The 15,309-nt window shown below is 48.4% G+C and overlaps 1 protein-coding gene across 1 annotated transcript in view; it reads left to right on the forward strand.

Moving 5' to 3' along the window:
* MDN1 (midasin AAA ATPase 1) overlaps window positions 1-15,309 on the forward strand; it is a 2,002,810-nt gene that overhangs the window by 952,028 nt on the left and 1,035,473 nt on the right. Inside the window, exon 47 of the mRNA XM_085611158.1 lies at window positions 10,323-10,471. Coding sequence (XP_085467284.1) covers window positions 10,323-10,471 — 149 coding nt within the window. The remainder of the gene's footprint in view (window positions 1-10,322; window positions 10,472-15,309) is intronic.

Here is a 15,309-nt window from a genome sequence, read left to right on the forward strand (position 1 = left end):
CTTGGCAATATGGGTTGCTAGCGACCTGGGATGCAGGGCAACTGTTTGTCCGCAAAAATCAGAGGATATTCTGGTAGTCCGCCTTGAGTGGACAAATGCAAATAGACTCCTCTTGATTCATATATACTCCAGGCCAGTTAGCACCCCTCAGGTATCACGTACAATTGAGGAACTGGTGCCAGTCCTGGATAAAATTGTTCCGGGCACCCACATTCTAATTGGAGGAGACTTTAATTGCCAATATGAACCCCTCCCGGGCATTTTGACGGACATGGCCCAGGATGAGGACTTAGAGTGGTCCATACCTCCACTGAATGCACCGCCGCCAAGAGCATGGACACCATTGGCCACACAAATAACTTCTTTAACATTAAGATATGGTCTTCGGGCCTGTAATGGAAGGACAAGCCTGGACAGCCCTGCTAACTTTACCTACAATAGGCCTGGCAGGATGTCGAGACTTGATTATATTCTTGTTCCATTAGCCTTGTGGCCGCATATCATTGGTGTTCGAGGCATGTGGGCTGCTGAATTCATATCTGTGCATAGATCGCCGCCTAGTGTTGGGTCCGGATGTTCGCACGTTGTTGTCCTGGAAGAGTCTTCGAAGTATCCTGAGATAGGTGACTCCTCCCCTGGACCACAGTGCGCATGGGCATCCTCTCCATCCTCAGATTGTTTTTTTCCGCCATTGTGTTCGGATGTGCTTATCTTGTCTCAAGTTAGGAAAAATGTTTTTTCAGGCCTTTAGTTTGCGTCGGTACTGTTCTCGATCGGTATCGACAGTTACTTGTTAGTTTACTGACTTCAAAAACAACTTTTTCGCATCGTATCCGACATCGACTCCACATCGACGATGGAATCGAGGACACCATTCAAGTGGTGTCCTGTTTGCAATGCGAAATATCCCCATGTCGACGTCCACCCGGTGTGCAACAAATGCCTTTCACCGGATCACGACGAATCCACATGTATGGCCTGTGCCCGATTCCGATCCAAAAAGACTCTACGGAATCGACGAGCAGCGAGACTTGAAGCGCAGCAAGCGGCACCGGCCCCGACCAACATCTTCAGCGCCGAGGACGAAGATGTGGAAGGCGTGGAGAACCTACCCTCCAGCCCCGCTTCCGAACACGATTCCGGATCGGAAGACATCGAAAAACAACTCTTTCACAGGGAAGAAGCCGACACCGAGGTAGGAGACTACGATGAGGCCTTAGGGGCCGAGGAAAGTAGCTCCGGTGACGAGCAAGGCCTACCCGTGCAGACGGAGGATATCCCAGTGCGTCAGTCTATGGCTCCGGTCGAGGGATCGCCTTCGGGCCTTACCCAAGACCTATCCCGCAGTTCTTCGGCCCCGCCCCTGGCCCGGCCTCGGACATTCAGCGACAGCCATTAGTACCCAAAACGACTGGTTTCCCTTCCTCGAAACCGAAACCAAAAGTCGTATCGGTTCCACAGAAACCGAAACTGAAAGTGACACTGGTCGGATCGAAGCCCACCACACCTTCGACGCCAGCCAAACCGGTCTGCACCGACCGCACCAAACGGGACTTCGGTGCCGAACTCGCAGCAGCCGACGTCGGCGCCGACAAACGGAAAAAGGCCATTGGTACCGCCAAGCCGCCTCTGCCCCCGGCACCGAAACAATCGGCTCCGGCCACGAAGGTCAAAATGGCCGCTGCGTCGCACATCGCTTCAAAAGCAGCACCGAAGGCCCAATCATCTACGCCGTCGACAGCTACTACCTCTCCTCGACTCGATGACCCCGTGGCCCCAAAGAAGTCCACGCCTGCCTCTACAGAACCGCTCGGCGCCAAAGAACCGTCGGCGTTACAGGTGCGACAAGTTGCAAAGAAAAGGCAGCCCTCCAGGACACGTCGGGCTCCGAGCCGAAAAAAGCTCAAACCTTCTCCAGCAACACCCAACATCACTTTTGGACTGCCGCCATCCACGGCGCCCAAACTGTTTGAAATCAGGACACGTGTCATCCAAACTAGGATCACACCTGCCGAACGCTCTCCTACGGAGACGTCACCGTCCCACATCATCGATGCCGACACCGGCAGAATTATGCTCCACAAGCGGAGAATATCTTCCGAGCAGGCTTTGGACTCCTACCGGATCCCGCTAAAGAAAAGCTGCCAGCGGATTCGGAACCAGTTCTTTACGAACGTCTCCATACCTCTTACCTAGATCCCCAGCCCTTCTCTCCGACACCCTCCGAAACCGACTCTTTGGAGGACTACATGGGTGACGATGTCCCCTACCCCAGAGAGATGGACCCTGAAGGCCAACAGGACCCTGACCAGGCTTGGGATGACCCTGTAGACCCGGGTGCGCCTATGGATACACAGGACACGCAGCTATATGGCGCGAAAACGTCTCCCACAGAGGACACTGCCGCATTCAACGCCCTCATTGAACGTGCTGCGGCCAATCATGGTGTGCAACTCCACTCTGACACAATCGAGGACGATTTTCTAATGGATACTTTCGCATCCTCAGAAAGGAATATCAAAACTCTACCCATGCTGAAAGGTGTCCTCAAACCAGCAAAGGACATTTTCAAAGAACCCACCAGGGCAAGAGTAATAAACCCCAGGATCGACAAAAAATATAGGTCGGCGCCTGGGGACCCTACGTACATTAGAGGCCAGTTGCCTCTAGATTCCATCGTGGTCGCTAATGCTCGCAAACGGGCGCACTCGCAGACAACTGGGGAAGCTCCTCCCCCGGACAAGGAGTCCAAGGTGCTAGAGATCTCCGGAAAATGGGTTGCAGCCCAGGCAGCTAACATATGGCGTATTGCCAATACCCAGGCGCTCCTAGCTCGCTACGATCGCACACACTATGACACATTAGAAACCCTACTCCATCATCTCCCTGACCAATACAAAGAGGGAGCAGAGATCCTCATCAGGGAGGGTCAACTCCTCACGAACGCATCCATTAAGTGTGCACTGGATGCCGCAGATACAGCTGCCAGAGCAATAAACACCAGCGTCATGTTATGACGACACGCCTGGTTACGAATCTCCGGATTCAAACCCGAGGTTCAAAATAACATCCTCAATCAGCCGGTCAACCCCGACTACTTGTTCGGACCAGAGGTTGACACCACCCTAGAAAAAATAAAAAAGGACACAGACACTGCAAAGTCCATGGGGGCTCTCCAAACGCAGACCTTTCGGAGTGGCTCCTTTCGTCGCCCCGGAAATAGAGGAGCAGGTAGAGGACAGGGGTCACAGCAAACCTTCAACAAGGGCAACACACAAAGTACCTACGATAAAAACACCCGGGGTGGATATCGTGGCTCCAGCACAAAGGGGAGAGGACGCGGATACGGCAATACCAGGTCCTCCCCCAAGAACAAACAGTGACGCCCTCTCCCTTCCTCCCGACCACATAACACCTGTCGGGGGAAGGCTACAAAGGTTCCTGTCCACGTGGCACTCCATCACTACGGACAGGTGGGTCAAAGATATTATCAAACACGGTTACTGCCTAGAATTAACCTCCACTCCACCCACAATACTGCCAAAACACCGTCCTATGTCCTCAGAGCACTTAGCGCTATTACAGCAGGAAGTGCTAAGTATGCTGAAAAAAGGCGCAATAGAGGTCGTACCCGTCCACGAGCAAGGTACGGGGGTGTACTCCCTGTACTTCTTAATACCAAAAAAGGACGGGTCACTCAGACCTATACTAGACCTGAGACCCCTCAACCGCTACATTCTCTCGGAGCATTTCCACATGCTCACCCTACAACAAGTCCTCCCGCTGCTCAAACAGGGAGACTTCCTGGCCACGCTAGACCTCAAGGATGCGTATTTCCACATACCCATTCACCCCTCACACAGAAAATATCTCAGGTTCACTATTCAAGGGCAGCACTACCAATTCAAGGTTCTTCCCTTCGGCGTGACAACAGCACCCAGAGTTTTCACAAAGTGCCTAGCTACTGTGGCTGCACATCTACGGAGGCAACACATTCACGTCTACCCTTACCTGGACGACTGGCTTGTTCAGGCAAAGTCAGCCCAGCAATGTGCCAGCCACATGTCCCGCACCATTCACCTTCTTCACAGTCTGGGGTTCCCACTAAATTACCCGAAATCACATCTCCAACCCGCACACGTACAACAGTACCTAGGTGCGACCATAGACACTCTGGCAGCCACAGCTCAGCCAAATTTAGTGAGAATCAACAGCATGCAAATGCTGATTTCCAAGTTCAAACCCCAACACTCCCTTCCCGCGCGAGTGTTCATGCAGCTGATAGGCATGATGGCCTCCTGCATTTTCATAGTCCCACACGCGAGACTACATATGCGCCCGCTTCAGGAGTGCTTAGCACGTCAATGGAATCAGGCTCACGGACAACTAAAAGACCTAGTGTTGGTGAGCGGTCGGGCATACAACTCTCTGCATTGGTGGAATCCACAAAACCTTTGCAAGGGCCGACCGTTCCAAGAGCCTGTTCCACAAATAATACTGACAGCGGACGCGTCTCTCCAGGGATGGGGAGCTTATGTACTCAATTACACAGTGCAGGGACTATGGACAATACAGCAAAAGAAGATGCACATCAACGTTCTGGAACTGATGGCAATCTTCCTGGCAATGAAAGCATTCAAAGTACACTTGTGCAACAAAGTCGTGTTGATCCGGACGGACAACATGACTGCCATGTACTATATACAGAAGCAGGGAGGAACACACTCTCCACAGTTGTCTCATCTGGCTCAGAGCATGTGGAAGTGGGCCATTCAGAGGAACATATTCCTCATGGCGGAACACCTCCCCGGCAAGGACAACCAGATGGCGGATCTGCTCAGCAGACACAGCCACCAGATGCACGAGTGGGAGCTACATCCGTCAGTACTCCAACCGTACTTCCAACAGTGGGGTCATCCAGAGATAGACCTATTCGCCACAAGCGAAAACGCAAAATGCCAAAGCTTTGCCGCCAGGTTCCCACATCCGCAGTCGCAGGGCAATGCGATATGGATGAACTGGTCCCGCAGATTTGCGTACGCTTTTCCCCCAGCACCATTGATACCGCTGGTGGCAAGCAAACTCAGACAACACTCACTGACACTCGTCCTGGTTGCTCCAACATGGGCACGCCAACCATGGTACACCACTTTTCTCGAACTTTCCGTGGTGCCGCATCAAAGGTTGCGGATCAAACCCGCGCATTTGACGCAGAACCATGGAGAGATTCAGCACCCAGATCCGCAACAGCTGAACCTGGCAATCTGGCTCCTGAAGTCCTAGAGTTTGGCTACCTAAACCTGCCACCTGACTGTATGGACATCATTAAGGAAGCTAGAAGACCCACTACCAGAGCTTGCTATGCAGCCAAATGGAAAAGGTTCGTCATTTATTGCAATAACAATGACATTAACCCGCTAGACTCATCCATCCAAAACATAATTTGTTACCTCTTACACCTATACCGATGCAATCTGGCATACACCTCAATACGTGTCCATTTGACCGCAATATCAGCCTATCTCCAGAACAGGCAGCACCTCTCTTTATTCAGAGTGCCTGCCATCAAAGCATTCTTGGAAGGACTCAAACGAGTAATTCCTCCAAGCCACCCACCAGCTCCAATGTGGAACCTCAACTTGGTCCTCACACGCCTGATGGGTCCACCCTTTGAACCTCTACACTCATGCGAGATTAAATTCCTCACCTGGAAAGTAGCTTTCCTAGTAGCAATCACTTCTTTGAGGAGAGTTAGTGAACTCCAGGCACTAACCGTTCAAGAGCCATTCATACAGCTTCACGCCAACAGGGTCGTACTACGTACCAACCCCAAATTCATGCCCAAGGTGATAGCACAGTTCCACATGAATCAAACCATTGAACTGCCTGTTTTCTTTCAAAACCCACAAACTGTCGCAGAAAGAGCCCTCCATACACTGGATGTAAAGAGAGCCCTCATGTACTATATAGACAGGACTAAAGTCTTTAGGAAAACAAAACAACTTTTCGTTGCCTTTGCCCCACACCACAAAGGTAACGCCATCTCCAAAGCAGGTATAGCCAGATGGATCGTTAAATGTATTCAAATTTGCTATCAAAAAGCTAAACGCACATTAACGATTCCCCCACGAGCCCACTCAACACGTAAGTTAGGGGCCTCCATGGCTTTCCTGGGAAACATTCCTTTGCATGATATATGTAAAGCAGCCACCTGGTCCACTACACATACATTTACCAAACACTATTGTGTAGATGTGCAATCAAACAGCAGGCAGCTGTAGGACAGGCTGTTCTCAAAACTCTTTTTCAGACCGCTGCAGCTGGCACTGGTAGCCGCCGCTAATGGGAGGTACTGCTATGTATTCTATGCACAGATATGAATTCAGCAGCCCACATGCCTCGAACTGAATATGCTATTTACCAGTATGCATCTGTTCTTGGCATGTAGGGCTGCTGACATTCATATCGCCCACCCTCCTCCCCGGCGCCTGTAGCAGCTGCAGCTCTCAGAATTACTGTATAGCATGGTCATCACTTACTGTATCTACTCCATCACTGCCACAATGGCGAAAAACAATCTGAGGATGGAGAGGATGCCCATGCGCACTGTGGTCCAGGGGAGGAGTCACCTATCTCAGGATACTTCGAAGACTCTTCCAGGACAACAACGTGCAAACATCCGGACCCAACACTAGGCGGCGATCTATGCACAGATATGAATGTCAGCAGCCCTACATGCCAAGAACAGATGCATACTGGTAAGTAGCATATTCATTTCGAGTGACATCTAGGGAAGATAGCGACCACAATGCTTTGGAGCTCGAATACGACCATCCTTGCCTTAACCCCAGGGAAAAGCAAAGGATGTCACCTGAAGGGGGGCTTGTCCTAACTCATAACAGACACAGAGTGAAATGGGAAAGTCTAACCTCTGATCCAGACAACCTACCCAAACTTTACGCTAGGGTAATTCCCATATTCGAAAACATACAGACACTCCCGGCTGGGAGTTTACATACCCAGTTAGGGCAACTACATAAAGATCTCTCGAAATCACTATCTGAAATTCTCACTCGTCCTGTGAAACGGTTACATGGAAGTGTGGCAGGTCCGTCATGGTATAACAAGACCTGCCGCAATGCTAAAACTAGCTTATTAAATTCCATTAAGGCGAGATCGGGAACTGAGGTCATTAGGACTAAGAGATCACTGTATAAAACTCTATTAAACAATGCTAAAAAGGAATGGGAATGTGACAAATGGGAATCACTGACCGTTGCACTAGCCTCTGGAGACTCTCGCAAATTTTGGCGCACTGCCAATAATGGCTCAGGGAATCTGATGTCTGCAGTAGAGCCAAATATCTCGCCTAACGCATGGTCAGATCATTTCGCTTCCTTATACCGCCTGCCGGAAGGGAATCTGGTAGTCTCCCCATCAAGGGCGGTTGAAAACCTCACTGATGTAGAGCACTTTACAACCAGCGAGGTCAGAGTAGGTATTGCTGGGTTGGCGTCTGGCAAGGCACCAGGTTTGGATGACCTTTTCAAACAGGAGCAGGATATATGGGCACCCTATCTTGCTCTACTGTTTAATTCCATTCTGGGGGGCATGGAGGTTCCGGAGACGTGGTTGGGCGCGGAGATCGTCCCTATCTTTAAGAAGGGTTCGCCTCTGCTCCCAGCCAATTATAGACCAATCAGTCTAATTGATGTCTCACAAAAAATCTTCGGAAGACTGATATTAAATCGCCTCCAGCTCTGGATGGAGGAGAATGAAATCTTGAGTCCATTCCAAGCGGGGTTCAGGAAAGGCGTATCAACGGTAGACCAGATTTTCCGCCTGAATATCCTCTACTGGAAGACTGTTTTAACTGAGGGTGGTAGTTTATATTCAGTATTTGTTGATCTGCGAGCAGCCTTTGACCTAGTCCCTAGAGACAGGCTATGGGCTGTTCTAACGGATCTAGGGGTACCATCGGAGTTCCTGGCACTCCTGAAGATACTACACCGGGGGAACTATGCTAGGGTAAGGTGTGGCAGAGGAGGAGCCCTCTCGGATCCTTTCCCCGTTGACAGGGGGGTCAGACAGGGCTGTGTGCTTGCACCGACCCTCTTCTGCCTCTTTGTCAACGGGGTCTTCGCCCACCTAAATGAGTTAAATAACATCGACTCTCCCAAGTTGGTTGGCACCAGGGTGCCCGCGATTATGTTCGCGGATGACACCCTGCTGCTTTCCAAATCCCCGATGGGTATTCAGAGGGTCCTGGATGGCTTTGTGGACTTTTGTAGCAAACACGGTTTGGAGATCAATACGGGAAAAACAAAATATATGATCTTCAACCCCCCCCCCCCCCCCCCCCCCCCCAACACGTCCGAGCCCACGCATAGGTCATGCCAGTCTGGAGAGGGTCAACACCTTTGAGTATTTGGGGGTTACATTTAATCAGCATATGACTTGGGACTCACACCAAACAAAGGTAAAACTCAAGCTGACCCAGACAACTGGCGCCATCTGTAGAATGACGAAGGGCCTGAATTATAAGCCTTTAGGCCCCCGTCTCCACATCTGCAAAACCCAGGCGAGGGCCGCTGGGCTCTATGGAGGAGAAATCTGGGGTTATACTCTAAATCAGGAACTCCGGGTCATAGAGAACAACCTTCTCAGGCATCTGACAGCTCTACCGCCCAGCACTCCCTTATTGCCATTGAGACTAGACTTAGGGTTGAAACCTATCTCCGAGGAGCTTGCTCTTAAACCAATTATCTATTGGCGTAAATTATGGAGCTCACCCGAACTCCTGGGTTATAGAGCGGAACTCCAGGAGATTCTATGCCTTGCAAAAATTTCCCATGTGCCATGGTTAAAGTTTGTCAAACAGACATGTGAAAAGATAGGAAGACCAGATCTGTGGTCTGACCCAGCCAACACATGTTGCAAGATCTCACGCAAAACTCTCACATCAACCATTCATGAGTATAATTTGCGTGTGGCTATTACGAGTGTACGGGTCGGATCTCTGTCTGATAAATTTTTGACCTTCAAAGATACCTATCACCGGGAACTTGTTTTAGACAACATAAGCCCTTCTTTAACAAGGAAACTCTATCTTCAATGGCGTTATGGCACTTTACCTCTTAGGGAATATATGGCTAATTGGTCCCATTCGCAACTTGCACCTCAATGCCCAGCGTGTGGTTACCCAATCGAGTCAGATTTGCACATTTTATTTTTCTGGCAAGCTTATCAGAGACCGAGAAAGTATTGGCTAGTACCTTTATTAAAAAATCTAGGATTCTCTCGCCATCTGTCAGCATACAGAGTTTTAAAAACTGATTTAACAGCTTCTATAGTATTCGCAGTTGCGAAATTTTTAACAGCCATGTGGTTTACTCGAAATTACTATACCAAATTGAATATCGTACCCGAATGCAGCTAATGATTTTTGTAATTTGTGCATGGAATTTCATATGGTACTCGCGTACTTGAGTAGTCTCTATTTTAATAGCCACATGAATCAAACTGTAGTCTCTGTTCAAATTGGATATTATGTATGCTTTCTATGAGAATTATGGCACATTTTTGGATATATTGCATTGCCTTGAATCTTGTGCCTTTTATTGTATATAAAATTGTTTTTTTCTTTTATGGTCCCAGTGACCGAAATAAAGATAATTAATAATAATAATAACCTGTTTGTTTGAATACTAAGGCTCAGAACTTCCTGATAGCACCATGAATTCTATTTCTGCAATTCGGTGATACCCTTCTCCAATCTAGCACAATGGGTTTCGAATCTTACGTGTCATATTTTGATTTTGTGGGTAACTCAGCACACGCATTTAAATTTACTGAGTTGTCCCTCCTTGCATCATTTGCTGCCAAGAATCTAACTGGTGTGACATAACCCGTAGTGAACCTGAACTTCCCTCAGGATGCTGAGAAATTCCTAACCTTTTTCTTTATGATAAAATGGACCACAGGACCCAAGTATTAAAAATGTTGCACTTTTCATGTAGCTGCAATAGGGTTTTTGTTTGTATTTCAGCCCCTCAAGTTACTAGCACCTCCAGTTTTTGTAATTATTATATTTTGACTGCACCTATTTTACCTAAATATAAATGCCTTAAATCTTCTGTGATTAATTCGACTTGACCTCCAGTTTGTGAGTCATACTGCATTGCTTTCCAGTAAACTCTGATTGCCCAAATACCAAATGAAATAGCTTTGCAAGTCTTTGGTTTGTCACCCTTTCGTTCATTACCAGATATTTTCTGTACTGAAGCTGCAAAATCACTTGTTCACTTGCGTTTTCTATTTAGGCTCTCAGGCTTCATCTCTCTCTTCTTTGATCAACGTGGCTATGCTTATAACTCAGCAGTTGCAGCGAGGTTTTGGCCTAATGAAGGCCTTCCAAAGAGCATGTTGGGAAGTGTATGCCTGTTCGCAGCCTTCACAGAGCAGCCAAAAGGTAAATAAGTCATAGATTGTGTTTTCATTCTGTGATATGAATCCTTGGTTGGTTGTATAGGCTGATTTCTTTGCTCAATTAGTACTTTCATGTGTATGAAAGCTGAAAATGTGGTATTAATGAAAGGTAAACACCAAAATCAATCACTCTAGACCAAAGACTTCTGGCCCTCTGCTCTCTACTGTGTCCAATGAGAGTGATCAAGACAAAGCATGGGGGCTTTCTGCTGGACAAGAGAGCTCAATGTTCAGCTACGTTTTTCAAGTATTTTACTTTTTAATAAAAATTGTAAAATTGCAGTCTTGGTTGACACCAAAAAGAAGGCCAGACTGAGCCTTTGTTTGTCAAACATTGAATTCCATCCTGGATAACATTGTAGTAAGAAGCATCAGCTGCTGATTTTTAATTACTGTTTAGAATTAAAAGGTGTGCCCCAAAAATTCCCAATGCCCTCCCATCTTATCAGCCAAACTGCAAGGGCCCCATCCCAGTGAAGGCAACTGGAGTTTTCCTGAGTTCCAGTAGCTAATATTAGCGGTGGGTAGTGGCTTGTCTAGCCACAGTTCAAGTCCCGGTAATGTCACTATCAGTTTAGGACCCAGCAAATTGTGAAGGTACAGAGGGAATAATAGAGATGTCCAGTACCTACTGTAGTGTCCCAAGGATACTTGAAATTTCAGGTGCCTGTATACCAATCACACTGGAGATTTTCGTATGACTCATGGCTCCCACAAAGTGCATGGTTACCCTCTGATATTACTTGCTTTGCCAGTTCCTACTGTGGGCAAGAATTCGGCCTGGTAAGTATTTTAAGTCCAACGAATCATACTATCTAGAAAGATAGTTCAAACAAGTTTTCAGCTTGTGCTGGTGTAGATCAAGTGGTAGAAAACTCCTCCTAGTGATGAGTGCAAATGTTGCAAGTTGTTTTTCTCCTGGACTTTCAAGGAAATCTGCACCCTGGACACAGACTGTCCACCCAGTTTGAGGATTTCCCCTTTGGGGTTCGGCCTCAACAGGAGTCTCGACTCCAGGGCAGGCACCAGCAAACTAAACTGTACATCTATTCTCAAACAGGGTAAATACTTGCATGCCCCCCATATCAGAAGCCTGGCTCTGCCCAAGTAATAAGAGGAATCTCTCTTATAAATGAGGCCATATTAGAGGAAATTATAGTGTTCCCCATTACTAAAAAAACTGTCCCATAGACACCAGTCCTGCACTTCCAGTGCAGTCATCCGTTTATTAACCTTCACTAAAACTATCACCGCACACTGATTCTGAGCACAAACCTAAGCTTAGAACCTCATGTTCTATTTGAGGAGCTCATCCTAACGCTTGATGGAGTCAACACCTGTAAGAAAGTGGCTCTGTATATACTGTTCCCAAATAGGTACAGAGTCCACAGTCCCCAGAGGTTTGGCAGAGGCTAAAGTTATATATAACCTTACTCTCTAAAGCGGTAGCTTGGTCGAGCAGTAAGGCAGTATCAGAGGAAAGTGTAAAGCATTTGTTGTACACACTCAGGCAGCAAATGATCTCACACACTCAAGAACTGAACTCTAGGCCAATGGTTTTGTATACAAATATATAGTTGTTTTATTGTAGAACCAAAAGTAGGCATCAAAATATACTTTCTCAGAATGAGATGCTTTAGATAAATACTTTCAATAGGCAATAGACTTTTGAATGCAATAGATATAGTTGTTACAATAGGCAACACAATTTCAAACAAAATAGAACATTGAGCTCAATAGGAATTTCTGGTTAAATGCAATTGATTACTTTTTGGATTACTGTTCTTACCACAGGACTGGATCCTAGATTCAGTCCTGGGACATTTCCTGCAAACAGTTAAGTAAAATCGTTTTGGTTACAGTTGTGATTTTTAAGGAATATTATTGTATTTTAAAAGTTGACACTTAGAAACTTTTTCACATAGAATCACCAATGTTATCCTATGGGGGGAAATTCACTTAGCAGGTACTTTTTCTAACTCAGTGTTGGATCCTGGACCCAGCACTGGGGCATCTCCTGTAAACAGTTGAAACAATGTGTTTAGTTATACAGGCGATTTTTAACGAATATTTGTAAGTTTGCTAAATCCACACTTAAAAGAATTTCTGGTGAAAACCAGGCACTGTTATCCTATGGAAGGAAAATCAAGTTATAGGTAAGTACAGTTGTAATTACTTTTCAGGGTCAGTGCTGGGCACCAAGATCCAGCACTGGGATCTCTCCTGATAACAGGTGAGTAAATTCGTTTTCGTAATTCGGCTGATTTTAGATGAATATTTTAAAGTTTCAAAACTCGACATTTAATAGAATTTCCAATTGAAGCCAGTCAATGTTACCCTATGGAAGAAAAGTGAGTTATTGGCTTTTGGGTAAGTACTCGACTGGCAGAGTTAAGGTTCTGGGCATAGACTCGGGGGGGGGGGGGGGGTCTCCCAGGGTCAGGTAGGTACAGTCGTTACACCCTCAGCGACGCAGGGGCAGTCGGGTGCAGAGGGAGTTAAGTCCAATGTTATCCTATGGGAGGCAGGGGGCCTTTGGTTGGTGACTGCTGGCTAGCAGGCCACGCGGCTGTGGGAGATGGGCTCCTGGTCACTTGCTCAGGGCAAATGGGGAAGTAGATCAGAGTAGAGGTTGCACTGCCAGGGGCACTCGGGCGGCTGAGTGCATTGTGCTTTTGAGCCGTCAGGCTCTCAATGGATTTAAATGGAGAAGCTCAAGAACGAACAAAGGCTGCAAGCTCGGGGACGAAGATAATTCAGGTACGACCACCACTTCGAGAGGTAAGTTGGGTAGTTGGAGGACAGGTAGGCACCCAGGAGTTGGGCACAGGGGTCGCAGGGCGCCGGGTGCAGGGGTGCCTTTTGGTTGCAGGCGTCGTCAGAAGCATCGAGGTGGGTCCTTGGGTCCTGGATTCGGGGTCACAGTCGCCGGGGGGACGTCCTCATGGTCTTTGCTCACTCCAGCACAGGCCGGCTTGGCGGGTGCTGAGTGGGCAGGGTTCACGGTTTCTGGCTGATGCCAGGGGTCAGCTACTTGCTTTGAGCAGTACCACTGCTCGTGGGAGTCCCAGGTAGTTAGTCACAAGGCAGTTAGGTCCTCCGTGGTTTTTGAGGTTGCTGACCACTGGAGATGCCGGGGTTTAGCAGGAGCAGGTTCAAGGGTCGACAGGCCGGTAGGGCTGGGGCAAAAGCAGTTGGTGTCTTCCTCTTGTTAGCAGCTGCACGGCAGGTCGTCTTGTTCCTTGTTCTTTCTTATTTCGCAATCTGGATCTGATGAAGGAATGTTCAGGGTGCCCCTAAATACTAAATTTAGGGGCGTTACAGGTAGGTAAAGTGCAGGGACCAATGGGTCCCTTCCCTGGGGTGGGTACACCCCCTATCTCTATCCTGCCACTCTTCTGTGGGAGGGGGGCAGTAGCCTAGTACTGATTGGGCAGGGCTTCCCATCTTCAAGATGGCGAGAGCCCGGGGATGTGCTGCACCTCGCCTCCCCCAACTGAGAGGTGGGATGGCAGAGGCTGGCACCCCCCCTTTCCTCACTTAGCTTTTCCTGCCGATCTTCCCGCCAGAGAGGGGGATCAGAACCGGTGGGGGCCAGTTGCTGAGTACAGCAAGTGGCCTGGAGAAGCTCACAAAGGCGGCATGCCTTTGAAGCTTCCACTGCCCATCCTGGGGGAGAAGACCTAGCACTTCACCCAGGATGTGCATTGTTGCAGGCCCAGGAGAGCGGATGGCTGTCTACCCAGGGGTCCAGCAACATGTCTGCTGTGTGGCAACCTAGGCAGCCCCTCAGACAAGACGTGGATTGTAGGTTAGGTTCAGGGGGCAACTTTAAGTTGCCCTCTGTCGTGCATCTTACAGTAAATCCCACACTGGCATCAGTGTGGGTTCACTGTGCTGAGAAGTTTGATACCAAACTTCTCAGTCTTCAGTGTAGCCATCATGGTGCTGTGGAGTTCGTGTTTGACGAGCTCTCAGCACCATGTACTCCTAAAATGGCAGCACTGCACTTACAGTGCCCAGGAATGGACCTGGGTACTGTAGGGGCACAGGGCTCCTGCACCTGTGCCCACACCACTGGCATAGGGCACCCAGCTAGAGGGGTGGCTGATGTATGCCATGGCAGTGTAGATTGTGGGCATGGCACACAGGGATGTGGGCCATGTTGACTGTTTTGTTCTGCACCAAGACACTCGGCCTGCAAAGGCAGTGTGTGTGTGTCAGGGTACAGGGCCTCTAAGGGTGGCACAATAAGTGCTGCTGCCCTTAGGGGCCTTCTCTGGTCACAAGGCCCTGGGTACCTAGGGTGCCATTTACCAGGGGCTGACATGCGACCAGAGATGCCAATTGGGTTTTGGCTGTTAAGCAGTTTTTAGGGAACGAACACAGGCCCTGGGTACCTGATTGGCAGGAGCCTAGGGCACACCAAGGAAAAGTGCATCAGTTATCAGGCAAAAAGTGGGGGGGTTACTGTAACAGAAACCCACTTCCTTACAACACCTGCATGACTACATTGTAGACCCACACAAAGACCCATCTTTAGACCATTACCCAATTAAGGCTTCACTATTGACACCATGGCATACGTGTCATCATTTTGAGTGCTGAATATCACGTCAAGATGAAGCTGCATGTGATAAAGGACAAAGACAACTCCTTGGTTGAAATGCTCTGAGACTGAAAGACCAGTCCACTTCTGGCCCATGCTGAAGAGCATAAGCAGTTGTGCAGATAAAAACTTGCAAAAACTAGTAAAAGCAAGGTTTTTAGCCCCGAGGGTTGAGAAGTACAACGCCGGACCAGAGAGCCCCTTGTACATCA

The sequence above is a fragment of the Triturus cristatus genome, chromosome 6 (assembly GCF_964204655.1).
Source record: "Triturus cristatus chromosome 6, aTriCri1.1, whole genome shotgun sequence".
NCBI classification, from domain to species: Eukaryota; Metazoa; Chordata; class Amphibia; order Caudata; family Salamandridae; genus Triturus; species Triturus cristatus.